This window comes from Streptopelia decaocto (assembly GCF_964273445.1).
Source record: "Streptopelia decaocto genome assembly, chromosome: 1".
NCBI classification, from domain to species: domain Eukaryota; kingdom Metazoa; phylum Chordata; class Aves; order Columbiformes; family Columbidae; genus Streptopelia; species Streptopelia decaocto.
This window is the reverse complement of record NC_138663.1, coordinates 126,640,710-126,655,545: the sequence shown is the minus strand read 5'-3', so window position 1 is coordinate 126,655,545 and position 14,836 is coordinate 126,640,710. Positions and strand designations below refer to the sequence as shown.

General features: G+C 37.8%; 1 protein-coding gene across 2 annotated transcripts in view; it reads left to right on the top strand.

The window, feature by feature from the left end:
* Positions 1 to 206: 206 nt before the first annotated feature.
* Positions 207 to 14,836, top strand: part of NCAM2 (neural cell adhesion molecule 2) — a 294,710-nt gene continuing 280,080 nt past the window's right edge. For both annotated transcript variants that reach the window (XM_082045723.1, XM_082045724.1), the window contains exon 1: positions 207 to 345. In XM_082045723.1, coding sequence (XP_081901849.1) covers positions 294 to 345 — 52 coding nt within the window. In that variant the 5' untranslated portion in view covers positions 207 to 293. The remainder of the gene's footprint in view (positions 346 to 14,836) is intronic.

The window sequence follows — 14,836 nt, the reverse complement described above, 5'->3', positions numbered from 1 at the left end:
AAGCCTCCCGCCTACAGCCGCCTCTCACAGCGGCGGAAGAATCTGTCAGCCCCGCCGTTTGTCGGTGGTGCGGCCGTGCGTGTCGGGCGGAGGGATCCGCGCAGGACCGCCGTGTGCCCGCCTCCTGCGTGGCGGCCGCTGCCTCCCTGATATAGTGCGGCACAGGGAGGCGCTGGCAGGCACTTGCCGAGCGGCGCTCCGCGGGTGCGGAGGTGCGCGGGAGGCAGTGGGGTTTGCCTGGGCTGGTCGAGCACCTCTAACTTGGAACTGTCCACCGGCGCCAGCTCCTGAACATGAGCCTCCTGCCTCTCTACCTGCTCGGATTGCTCCTCAGTAGCGGGCAAGGTAGGAGCGGGGCTGCTTTTTTTTTTAATTATTATTCTTACCTGCGTCGCCTGCTTGTTCAGATTAACATATGACCGGAAAAGAAATGGAGAAAAAAATAAAACAATGTATCACCCTGGAGCTAAATTAAAAAGGACCTGAAACTTGCTTCATCGTCTCCCACCACCCCTTTTTTTTTTTTTTTTTTTTTTTAATTTTATTTTTTAAGTCCCCAAGGCGGGGAGAGGTATCATTTACGAGGCAAAAAAGAGAAAAACTGAGAAGAGCTAAGTGCACTTAGCTGCTTTGCACGGGGTTTCGCCTTTTTGGGGGGGCAAAAAAATACGGGAGGGAGATCAAACAATTGGGAAAAAAAGAAAAAAAAAAATATGCGTCTGCTTGAGGGGAAGACAACGTGGGCTTCATTTTTAGGACCAGAGATAAGTGCTGTCGGTAGAGCCAGTGAGAAATCTGACCTGAAGTCTCTGCCTGTCGGGGTTTCTCCTATTCTGAAAACTGCTCCTCTCGCTCTGCGGGGACACCGAGCCCCCGGCTCGGGGGGGCGGCGGCGTAGGGGGAGGGGGGCACGGCCGCGGATGCGGAGACTTTTTGAGATTAAATAACGCCGCGGAGGCAGGTGTGTGCGGAGACGGGGTTGCGCCTCTGGGCACAGCTCGCCTTGTGCGTATTTATGTGCATACATCTCTCCAGCGCTTTGTAAAATACAGACTTCGGGGTTGTGGTGAGGCTGTGGGTTTTTTTGGTTTGTTTTCTTGGGGTCGAATTATTTATTTATTTATTTATGTCACCGATGTGATTACTTGAGGATTTGTGCTACTTTAGGTGATGGGGAGGGTAAGGGTCTCCAGGAGCGCGTTCGTGCGCGGTGTGAGACGGCGAGGGTGTCCCGCGGTGAGAGATGGTCCCGGTGTTTCCAAACTGTTGGGGCAAGTTTCTGACGTTCCTTTGGGGCCGAACCGGGCTGCGGAGCCGCCTGTGGGATGCCCTCCACCAGACGCCTGACAGCGCTGCATTCCCTGCACCTGAAGGGGTGGGCGGGGGCTCGTGGTCGGTGTCTAACGACGTTTTAGGGGAGAAAAAAAAAAAATAATAAAAAAATCACCTGGGTGTCAGTGGAGGCGTGGGAGCGGCGGAGACCGGCCCTCGGCCCCCGGTGCCGCCGCCTTGCAGCAGGGGGCGGCAGAGCTCCACGGCGGCCGCCGGTGCTGGGGCGCTGCTCCGCACCGGGACGGGGGCGGCTTAGCCCCGCTTCCCCGCCGCCCCCTCCGCTCCCGCTGCAGGCACCAGGGGCTGCGCCGGTGTGCGGGTGGGTGCAGGCAGCCGCGCTCCGGAGCGCCGGGCCTGAATGTCTCAGCAGACACTACATGATGCCTTGTGAGGGGTAGCGAGATCTGTTGCGCTTGAGAAAGCGGGTGAACGCGACGTTATGCCTTGAGGTATTAAGACTGCAGCTCTGAAGGTCTCCTTCAATGCATTTATCGCTAAAGCTCGTACTAGACAGACGATTTGTCTCGGTGATAAGTAGCAAAGAGCCACCAGATGCTCTCAGTTTATAGAGAAATGCTTCTGTGCTTTTACCACCTCGAGGTCTCCCTATTAGCGGGCGACTCGGAAACAGTACGGAGGCTTTTCAGCACACCCAGCATTGGGATGGCAGAGGAGGAGGAGAACGGGAAAGCTTCCAGCAGGCTTTGCATTGATCTGCCTAGGTGTGATGTTTATCGAGATATGGTCTGTGATTCCTCTAACGGAGGAATGGTAGAAAGCTGTTTTGTGAAGCGTGATTACTGCAGCGTGGGAGGATTACATAGTTTTGGTAGCTTACTATCACGAATGTCAGGAGATAAATAATGGAGTGAAATCCTAGATGGTATTAAGCCAAGTTGTAAAAATTATAGGGAGATATGAGGGGGAGATGGAAAGAAGAGGAGGAAAGCTGAATAAGTCTAACATTGATAGTTAGTTGTTATTAGTCTCAATTAAAACAAACAAAAACTTTTGTTTTTAATAATAAATGGAGTTAATTGTATAGGTGGAGGAAGAGCAAGATTTTTGAACTGGCTGTGGAAACAGCAGGAACATGCAGCCTAAATCCACAGCAGGAGATAGTAAATGAGAGTGGGAAAACATCTGCATGTGGAAAATATTCCCATATATGTTGCTAGGGGAGAGGAAAATTCTACAGTGACTTTTTTATTCTACAGTGATTTTTTTTTTATTTTATTTTAATGAACCTCATCATGGTGAGGGATTTGTTGTGCATTTTTATTTTTTGACACCCCCTTGAAGTAATCTTCAGAATTTCTTGAAGTGATTCAAATAATTTGAGAAGCTATTCCAAAAATGATTGGGACTTACCTTGTTTTGGGAATGCAGTGGTGGGGAACACTTATATCAACTGAAGGCTGTGATGTTTGTAAGGGGTTTTTTTGTTTGTTTGCTTTTTAAGAAATCCAGTGTTACCAGAGGATTAAATGATGATGTTGAGTTTTTTGATGTTAAATTAGAGATGGAGAAGGGTGTGTATGGTTAAGGAACAAAACAAAACACCCAGTAACTAGATTTGGATCATTTGCTTTGGAAATATTGAAAGTCATAGGTTGAGGAATAAAGCTGCAGTAGATTTTATGAAGAATGACTGGAGCTTTTTCTTTGGGAAGTGCTGGTGTTTAAGACTGGGGAGAGGGAACTGTGATGTATTTGTTCCATTTCAGAAAATCGGAGCAGTTTGAAAACAAGTAGCAGACAGCAACCCCTTCCCCCAGCCCCTGAAGTTAAGAGCTTATGAATGTCATCATTATCTACCAGGGCCAAATATTCCCTCTCCTAATTTCATCACGAGGGACTTTCAATTGGCAATGTTATTATGCTAAAACAAAAGGATTGTTTTTCTTAACCTTTCAAAGCTGTCCAGACAATTCATTCAGAGTGAAAGGCCTAAATTTAATGAGCTTTGCTGTAATAAACAAAACACACCCCATACCCCACACCAATAAAATAGCCTACTTCACTCTGCAAACCTGCTTTTTTAACGTATGTAGTGATACAATACTCATAAGAGGAGGCTTCATTGGTTTTACCGGTGTCTGGGGACACTGACTTAAAGTAGATGAAATTGACATCTTCCCAGATTGCAAAATCCTATTTTATCACTCTGCACAATACACATTTCTCTAGGTTAGCAAATTTTTGTTACGTTGCAGTAGAAAATGTTTTGCTTGTAGAATTTAATGTATTTTGTGCTTATCCAGGAGATTCATAGGAGTGAGTACTTGTTCAGTCATTGTGCTTTCAGTTACCTCTTTTCACTGCTTTGATATGGAGTTTGTGCTTGTGTTTGTTGTGGTTTTTTGTTGTGTTTTTGTTTGTTTGTTTGTTGTGTTTTTTTATTTTTTCTCTGAAGAGTTGCTCTTTACAAGTGCTTATAAGGGACTATTTGTTAATAAGGAACATCTCCCAAAAGAGATTCCAGCATGTGCATCTTATTCACCACAATGCAATCACTTTCTATAACCTGGCTTCTTTCTGCTTTTTGTGTAGGGAATCCATGAAATCTGAAGTTTTTTAAATCAATGGCTGTGTCTACTGGATTAAGTAGAGCTATGAATATGTCTTAAGACTTCAGCTAACCATTATTTTCTCCTGCCAGTTGATTTGTACAACTGCATTAATATAAAAAATGCGTCTAGAACCTTCTCCTCTCCTTTTTACCCTTTAAAAAAAAACCACAAAAAAACCCCAAACTTAAGACTGTTAAGACTGGATGGTTGAGAAATGGAGTTAGAGATATTTTTATCATTTGCAGTGGGTCTAAGACATAAGATGTATGAAAGATAAAGTCATAGAGATAAAACATTAAAGTATTTTCTAAGAGGTTGAATAGCAATATTTTGACTTTGTATTTTTATCTTACAGTACAGTTCATGTGTTCATTTAAATAACTAATTACTTTTATCTGTGGGAATGTTATTGGAGTGTTATGATCAATTTACATGTGAGTTGTGTATCGTGGCCTTCTTTTTCAACAAGTATTTTTAAAACAAATACTATATTTGCTTGCCCTTTCATTGACCTTTTCTTCGAGGCACCTTTCCCAAGTGATTCATGTTTACTTACTGATTTTCTTCCAATTTACTCTGGTAGGCCTCAGTTACATCCAGCACAATTGGGTCTAGTTAATATGACATTTTGGGAAACACGTGTTTTAACCACGTAATTTGTGGCTGTAATTTGTGGCTATGAGTTGAAAACACGTTATTGAAAGAGGAGGACATAGACTTCTCTAAGTAAAGAATCTGGATAATAACTAGTATTCATATTTTAAACATTTTACACCAACTAGTTCATTTGTTTTTGTTTTTAGCACACACTTTAAAAAAAAATAAATAAGGACAGTATACTTGATGAAGCGTATACTTGAAGCGTATGCTGAGGTTTTACTTGTCACAGGTCATTTGAATTTTCTTTTTGATTTCTCTTGAAATTTAGAAATGGGAGAGATGTGAGAACAAACTTAAGGACATCCTAATTTATTCAAATCTGAAGACTCATTGGAGTCTTTTAGACTAGATCCAGGCCTATTGTTATTTACTATCTTCACTTTTTGTTTTGACCTAATCAATTAATCATGACCTAATTCTGACCTAGAAATTATGTGCCACCACCTTCCTCTGCCCAGCCCTGGCCCCTTATTTATTTAACTGCTTTCTAGTTTAGATATTTGGCTAGATTAATGCAATTTTTGGTGACTAGTTTAAAACTCGGAATAGTTTTGAATATTAAATAGCATTCAGAGCACTATGTGCTGTTACTTCAAGAATCTGAGGATATCTAGCTTCAGTAACATAATTCTGCATCCTTTCACAAAATATTTTTTTAGCTTTTGTAGCTCAGTTTCACATAGTACTATGCTCATATGGATTTGGATATTCTTAAAGGATATCAGGAAAATTAAAAGAGTTAATTTAAAATCGCAAGATGCATTCTTCAGATGTCTTGTGTTATAACATCTTGAATGGGGCATCTTCAAAAATAAAGGTAGCAGGTTTCTTATTTTTGTTACTTGGTTATTTTTTATATTAGTTATCATTTGATTGATGTCATCATTAACTGGAGAAGACGTTTTCTGATTTGCTTTGCTGTAGGTGAGCTCAGAATCTACCTCTTAATTTATTGAATGAAAAGAATAAAAGACAGGAATAAAAAAGAATAAACAGGGAGGTGACAGGTTATGATATTAAAAACTTTTTATACTGGAAAAGAAATCCACTTGAAAGTTAATTAAAAATATGTGCATACACAACTTCAGTTTTAAGAAAACCTTGTTTAACAAGATCTCTAAGCCTTTGAATAACCTGCATTTGAGTAGCTCCATGGAAGCACTGTTGGTTAAACTAATCCAGAGGCTGCCATGCTGAGGAGTCTGTTGACTTCAGTGTGTTTTGGAGCAGTGGAGTACGTGAAAACATCTCTTGAAATGGCAGGAGCTAAACATCTTTAATTTTTGAAACTACGTGAGATGGGCCAATACTATCCATTTATGCTGCTGTTAGGATTTAGGAAACTCTGATTAACAGAAAGTTTCCTTCTTCGTGTCCATGGATCAGAGCCTAGTTTTTCTAATGACATGGAGTAGTGTCTTGAATTACAAATATGAAGTAAAATCTACTGCAGAAAGAGATATTTATAACATAGTTACTAAATATGAAGATGACTATGAGCATTGTGGCCAAACTCTATTGATTCTAATCAAAGGAGAATTTCCATTGACTTAAATTTGCATTTGTATGAGAATCAAACAGGACCGGTTCTTGAAAAAGCAATTATTTTACTATCTCAAGGAAGTTCATTTGGGAAGGAGGTAGAGTGTGAAGTGTACACAGGTTCTACCTACTTAAGTACTATTAGCCTTTTAAAAATCTAAACCAAATCAACACCCTCTCCTCTAAAATGTTTTACCTGCTTTCTGATCCTTTTAGTAAAGAAAAAAAAACAGTTATTTAATAAAATACAGAAGGAGCATTGCAAATAGGGTGAAGAGATCAGGTCTTTCAAAAACCTGTTGGAAGAGATATATTCAGAAAGGGTGGAGGTCTACTAACCGAGGCTGTCATTTGGCACCAGTTTGCATAATCTAAGTATAATCTTATCTGAAATAGCCAGTTTGTGGATAGACAACAGCCAGATGAACTGGGGAAGCAACATTAAGTACTATGGGGGCTTTGTTAACTTCTTAATTGGTCCTGCCTATCATTACTGAAATAAATTTTCTCTTATCCAAGTACTATGTAAATTCCTTCAAGAATAACTTTCCATAAAAAGCATAAAATACTGACACACTGAATTATGTTTAAGATGTAGTGGGTCTTTTCCAGAAAAAATGAAGGAGAGAGAGGTATAGAAGTAGCTCTTTTCCTCTTTGCTTAGTTATATTTTTTTCCCTCCACCTAAATTATTCTTGTGACTTCAGAAGAGTACAAGAAGAGTACAGTTGGGTGGTGGGTTTTCTCTGTGTGTGTGTGTGTGTGTGTGTGTGTGGTGGTGGTGGTGGTGGTGGTGGTGTTTTGTTTGTTTTTAATGTAGTGTTCTAATTACCTGAACAGTATTGCTAAACAGCAGACAAAGGTTGATGAATAACTTAATATTTCCACAAAATGCCAGGTAATACATACTATACCTGTAGGATATGAACAACTTATTAGGGTATAAATGAAAATTCCCTTTTCAAAATTACTTTTCCAGTTAGCTAATATTAAACTGATTACTTACATTGCTGTTGTAGACTAAGTAAAAATACCAGTTGTTTGGCTATGACCTGAAATTGATACTTGGAATTCATATATGGAATTCATACAATAAGTTGCTGTCTTCATCACACTTTGCCCAAGAGGTGCCATTTGGGGCATACTACAAATTCAGTTTAAAAATGAAATAATTGCCATCACTTTTCTTGCTACTGAAACACATTGCACCATATTCAGTGAAGATGCAAGCAATTTCAAACCCATTAACTTCACAGACCTTTGTCCTGCATTTGCAAGATGGGATAGGAAAGGGGGATGTATTAAATGTGCGGAAAACCAGTTAACAGGAATAACGTAACATAGCATTATTTGTAAAGTACTTGAACATTCTATACTCGTAAACTAATGCATTTACTTGATCAGAACAAAGATTGATGTACTCCAGCGACCTTGAATCCGGCAGAGACTTAAGGCAAGAGTTGTAAAGAAACAGAGTAAGTAAAGAACAAGAACAGTGTGATACCTCTGTCAGTACACCCTACAACATTCTGGGATGTGTCAGGTTATGTTTACGTGATCTTCTTTAACAATCTTTGCAGATCTTTGTTGCATTAATTTGTTCTTAAACCTGCCGATACTTTATCTACTTGCTACACTATGCCAACAACTTGAACAAGGGAAAAATGCTGAAAGAAGCCTGAAAAAAAGAGTGTTCAGTCCTGTAGTTGTTGTGTCGTAAGAAATAGAGTAATACTAATTCCTTGCTCAACTCTTCCATGACACTCATAATTCTGTGTACCATAGAGAAGCTGCCCATCTCTTGTGTGATGAGCTCAAAACTACATGTTCTGTTAATGGACTTTCCAGCCATTCAATTGCATTTTTTTGTGTGTTGTTGGGTGTTTCTTTCCTACTTTGTGAAGTATTTTATATTTTCCTTGCCTTATGATAATGTTTATCTTAATTTAACAAATGGTAACATGGAGCACTTCAATTTTAAGATGCTCTGCATCAGGCTGATTTAAAAAAACCTCTCCTGGTTCATTAGTATCTCTCTTTCACTCTAGTAAAGTGTTGCAAATTCTGCCTTGCAAGGGGGTGGGGCCTAAAAGTGTTCAAGCAGGTAATATGCATGCTGAGAGAGATTTGATTGCTAGGAAGATGACTCCCAGTGATGAACAGCGAGAGAGTACAGAGGTATTTGAAAGGATGATATATGATCAAATGGATATAAACCCATTGAAAGAAAACAAAACAATAAAACCCTTCAGGATGAAAATTAATTTTTGGCCAAAAAAGCAATGACTCCAGAGCATTATGAGAGAGGAGGAAGAAGTATGACTGTTCTTAAGATGGTTCTTTATTAATTTATGAAAGGATTATATTTAATGGGTCCCCAGAGTGTCCTGGGAGATCCTTTCGAATGGTGTGCTTCTGAGACATTTTTCATATAAAAGTTCTCAAGATATAAGGGAAAAAAATAATTTTCCAATTGCTGTATCATACTTTCTGAAAAATACAATTATTTGAGAATTTATCATCCATTAATAGTTGTTACATGGCAAATATTCTTAGTGCAGTAAGAATTGCCAGAGTATCTTTGGTATCTGTTGCAAATTCTGCTGGATTTACTAGTAGATGTTGTTTGTATATTTAAATATATATATATATTTTTTTTAATTTTATATACATATATATACTCTCTATAGTTGGTTCTGGGAAAACTTAAACCCCAGGTGCTTGGGTGTCAAAACCTTTTTTTACATTTTTTTTTTTAAATGTCTCATTTTTTTTCTCAGTTGCTCACATCTCTTTGAAAGTGGAAGAAAACTGTTCTTAGAAAATGCAGACTTAAATGCTTTATTTGTATATTTAACAATCATAGAGAATTACAAAGATAAAATTGTACAACATTGAAACATTTGGGTTTTTGCTAACCACCTGAATGATTTTGTATTGGACATCTGTATTTCACAATAGAGGGTTTGCTTTTGTTGCTTTCTGGTTTTTTTTTGTTCCTGAATTCTGATTTTTGTATATCTAATCAGGGATTTGAAATTCAAGATGAATTATACCCAACTGGACATTGCCATCAGTAATAAATAATGCAATAGTTAATGTACTTCTGTGCTTTTTACATTGGTGAATGATACCTTAACTTTAGATTTAGGAAAAAAGACAAATACTGAGTTTTTCCAATGAATACTATCCATGATATAATATGCTACATCTATCTGTAGCCTGTATAGTTTAAGAAAATCATGTTATGTGAGATGAGTTCTGCTGTCAGAAGGTGTGCACACCCTGCAGCCATGGAACTCCCACTGAAGTGAATGGGAGACTTGTGTGCCAAGAATACTGTTTCGGGGGTTGTACTGATTGCAGTTTTCAGGGTCTGATTGAAGCTTTCAGGAGTTATATAACTCCTGTGTGAGTATGTGGGAATTTTGTTTTAGTAAAGAACAGAAAATCAAGCTCTAACTTTAGGTATATTTAAGTAGCAGGCATGTTTATAAAGTAGTGCTGAAAATGTGTGGGGCTAATCCAACAGCACAGAACAACTAAGAAGTAAAGGGATGTTCTGGTGTGCCGGGTTCTATTCAAGATAGTACGGGAGACAAAAAGGATATTTTTCTCTCTGTATTTTTAAAAATAAAAGCCAAGACATGTAAGTATTACAAGCTGCTGATCTCATTTTTTTCCCTCTGGGAACATATGAGAAAGCTGAGCTTTGTGCAATTAATCATTCCAGTCAGTTGTTGCAGCCCAGGTCATAGCTAGTGTTGGGGAGCTTACCATTCAGTATAAAGATTCATCATTCAGATTTGTTTGTGGTTTTGAGAGTTCTGATTTACTTTTTTGTTTTCCTCTGTGGCTTTGTGACACTAGTCAAAATTGTTCCTTAGTTGTTCAGCATTCAGCTCATGCCTGTAGGTCTGTAAGCGTACTGTCTGAGTGATCAGATGCTAAATGGATTTCTGCCTGTTCCACACGTTGGCTTCAACAGCTTTCAGCATTTAGTTGAAATAATCCTCCCCAGTCCCTTTGCATTACATTTCTGTGAACGTCTTTGGATTATACAGCCTATGTACATACAGAATTTGCATTACTGGGTTTGAGAACTCTCTCATAGGTAATGTTTTATATACAGTTTTCCTAATCTCATTATAGGTTTATTCTGATTTTACCATTCTTAGAAATAAATTTACAGATGTTTGTTTAATGTCATGGCAGTGAGTTTCAGTTCTGAGTGCATGATTTGCTTACATGCTGCTAATTTTAAAATTAATTTTTATACATTAATTTTTCTGTATCACTTGCAAACAGCATAAATCAAAATATTCTTAGGTGTGTTCTAAAACTGCAGGAATCACATGCTTCATTCTGTGCAGCTCTTTCTGTTCCACACTCTAATAGCCTTCCCCCCCCGTTTTCCATCCTAAGTACATGAATGAACACTTTATCTCCTATATTTCAGAGCAGATCTGGTTGGAGAAACTATTGTTTCCTGTAGCGATTTTGACAAAAAGAAATACTTTCCTATGAATAGTGTATTTTACATTTTTAGCTAGTCTTGATCTCATTAAAACAAACAAACAAAACCAAAAAAAACCCACCCACAACTAAACAAAAGCAAGAAATACTCCTTTTCAAGAGGAAAGTGCTTTTGCTGTTAGTTGGAGTCCTGATATCTGTTCTGTGCCCGTTTTAAACCAGGAAAGACAACTGTAGCCATTGAGTGGAATGAAAATTAAAAGAAAGAGAGACTTTGTTATAATGAAAATATTATAAAAGCTAATTAAAGAAATCTTGGTGGTTTGTTTTTATTTTTTTTTTAATTGTGATTAGTGAATGCTATTCCTGCTTTAATGCACCTTGAAAGTGTTTGACTATTTCCAGGCTACGAAGCCCACTGAATAAGATCCTGAAAGGTTTCTATACAGTTTCTATTTATACCCAAGTCAACGAGAGTTAGACCTGAAGAAAACCTTTTTCTGTTCATAACCCCACTGAATCTATTACATGTGACCTGCAAGTATTAATGAAGTAACATCTCTGTCAACCTGTAGAACAATCTGTTTCTGCAGTGGTGTTCTATGACATAATTAATTTTGTAACCACATTTGTGAAAATTTGTTCAGGAAAACCAGTGTTATAATGAGCGGGGGAAAAAAAAAAGAGAGGAAACTCAAGCAGGAAGGAAGACCTGATATTTATTCAAAGTATGTGTTTTCCTCAAAGAAGAGATGTTTCTCACCTTGCTCATTGGTGTGTTGTGTTACGTTATGGTTTTGTGTTGGTGTGTGTTGTATGTGTTTTGTTTGTTTGTTTTTTAGGCTGCTGCTAAAAAATAAAGTTCTGATTTTGTAGTCCAGGCTTGTTTTCAAGGAACACAAAGTTTCACATAATGACTCTGAAAGGTTTCATTCTCAACACTGGAAGACAAGCCTTACTTAGAGGTATCTTCTGCATGACAGGCCTTTTGTGTTTAGTGCCAAGTTGTGGTATTTGTCACCAGAACATGGAAGACTGAAGAGGGGTCAATTGGATTGTTTCCTGGAGATACAGTGAACACTGTTAGGAGCTGTGTTTGTAGAAATCATGACACACTGTGTGGTATAATTTTCTCTTAACAGCTGATTCTGTTCCTTTTACCTACTGTTGACTTTTAGGAAACCTTGATCATTTCTCTTGCAAATAGGCTATTAGGAGATTTTCAAAATGTCGGCAAGTGGTAATCTGGGCATTCTCATGAGCGTTCACGAGATTCATAAAAACCTAGAATGGCTCTGCTGTTCATATTTCCATTTGTAGCCACACTTGCAAAAATACTTATGTTCCAAGTGTATTTTGTTTGAATTATCAAATAAGTTTAAAAAGTAATATCTTAAAATTCAGTTACCTGAGTGGTGTTTTTTTATGAAATTCAGTCCTAAAAATAGTTGTACATCTCTATGACAAAGAATTATTAAAACAGCAAAATGATAACATAAGCTTTTCTAAGCAGTTATTAGGAAAAAATTGCACAGTGAAGCAAAAGCTACTTTTCACAGTAAACACTTTTATACAAAACAAATATTTGTATTATCAGCCTGAGTTTAATTGTTTGTGAAGTATCTTTGTGTAAGGCTTAATTCCTAACTTCTTAAAGAGTTGTTTTGGATAATTTTTTTTTAGTCTTCACATTATAAAAGTGCTTTTGAGGTCCTGCTGTCTTACAAGGAGTAAAATGAGAACGGAAACAGTTAACCTTCTGATTTGTTAATGCTGAGCTTTGCCCTACATCCGTTTGGCAAAATTTCTACTCTGTATCTATGTTTCCATTCACTTGCATTGTGCAAGGTAACTGCATTATCTAAACCGAATTTATGAAATACCATGTTAAGGAGGTAAATATTTTTTGGAAAAAACTTTTGATTCTGACCTCTTACATTTGGTAATGCAGATGGTCAGTTTACAGCCTGGCAATAAAGAGGGCTGGTTCAAGTGAAAAGTGAAGTACATGATTTGCTGGTAATTACAAACAGCAAGTAAAACATATTTTTTGTTATCAGAGTATAGTACCTATACCTTTAAAAATACATTGTCTGTCCTTTTAATGTCAGATGGATAGATATTCATATAATTAAATATATTATCATAACTGACACAAATGGCATCTTTATTAGCCTGAAGAGAGAAGCTAAAGGAGGCTAAATGGGGATGGAGACTTTTTTTAATTTTAGAAATAGTTTCTGCAGATCTGAGAAGTGAAGACCACTTTCTTTTTTGTATAAGGTTCTCTATTAAATAATGTGTTTTCCATAATTATCTGTTCAGTATTATTGATCAGGTCTAAAATTACTTCTGTACACTTGTCTTTGAAACATGTATGCCACCTAGTATCAGTAACATGTTGAGGAATTTTCAATATGAAATGTACCAATCCATTGGAAAAGTGGGGAATGAAGTTAGCAGGTAAATCCACTTGTTCTCTACTAGGCAGATAGTAAGTCTCCTTGTACATGTTCCCAGTTAACTGAAGACAAACTAGCTCCAAATCAAAAACTGAAACTGCCATTCCTGTGACAGTGCTTGAACAAACTGTTGTTATGGCTTATTAACATCAGCATTGTGTTGTGGTAATTACAGATGCACAAATTGCCGTTAGGTTGCATCTGGCCAACTCAGAGCGTGCATCTGCTTGCCAAAGATTGTGTTGACATGCCCACAACAAGATAAAGGCAGGACGATGCAAAGATTCTCAAGTTAAAGAAAACCTAAACCAGTAAATATCAATGGTACAGCATTGTCCTGATGACAGAGTGCCCACTGCTGTCAGCAACAGGACTTCTGACTCCAAGTAAATAGTTTCATTTGCCATAGGCTGTGACCATGTTGATTTAAGCTAAGGTGTCTCTGCATCATAATTATTAACATTTCTGCCACCGATGTCATAGGCATGGATAGCTTAGTTCACAGCTGTGCATCTATGATGTAAATAGAGGAGATATCACACAGAGCAATAAATTGGATTCAGTCTGAGTCTTCAGGGTGGTACCTTAAAAGTTGCACCATTATTTTGAACACTCAATATTGAATACCAACCATTTCTAGACAATAGAATAGATAACCATTTAAACAGAGAAGAATTATTTCATGAAGAAGTATGAAACACTGTAGTGTCTATAGCTACAACCTTGCTAGCAGGCACGAAACCTGTATTCTCTCATTGTAAAGCCTTGTGACTTAATACAAATAACTTCTTTGTGCCTCACGAATTTCCCCTGTTAATATGGCCCAATGTATACTCTGAATCAAATAATTCAGGCATAATAAAGAAAAAGGAGATGTTCAGGTTGCACCTTAGCCAGTAATCCTTACTTAAGATGTTGGATTTTGTTTTAGTTTTGTCATAGTCTGGGAAACAGAAATACTTGAATTCTACTGCCTTGGCTTTGCTAAAATTTGTTTCTCTTTTTGCATTAAATCCACAATGTGTATGTGAAATACACAAAATGAGGAAAGTCAAACACCTGTGGCTTTTTTTTCCTTAATTGTACTGAGATTCCCCATTTGATTAATGTGGAATGAAACTTAGGGAAACTTGATCAAGGTCAGACAAAGTCCATTTGAATCCAGAATTGAACAAGCTGTCCTGACTTCATTGCACTGCTTTTATCTTACAATAAGATATGGAATGATGATTGACATGAAAATATGCAGTGATTGTAAACTGATTTCACTGTTGTTCTTTAGGGTTGTGCATGCTGATTCCAGGAGCTCTGTCTTAAATGGGCTTTATCTGTGGCTAGAGTGTTTGATCAGTGTGATGATTTGGCATAGCTTTGGGATTTTAAAGGAGTATCTCCGGAAATCTTTATTTACATCTGCATATCAGCAAATGGAATGCTGGGTTCTTCTTTTTAAGAAGACAAAGAAACAAAATAGAAATGTGCTTTTTGGTGGCAAACTAGATTAAGGAGAGAGAAAAACAAAAACAAAAAACAAAAGAGGACATGCCAATAGAAAACCAAAAAACACCCTACAGATTCCGTAAGATGTTTTTTATGTTCCCCACCCTGACACTGTATAAGAAATTGTTTTTTTTCTAGTTTGGCAATAATAGCTGTTATCGTTAATCTCTTTAAAGAATGAAAGTGAATAACCAAGTGGTTTTCTTTCCATGGCCAAACAGGCTGTTTCAGTGTTAAAGGCTGGTTGAGAACATTGGACCAGTGACAGTTTAAGTATGTGAAATCAAGTGA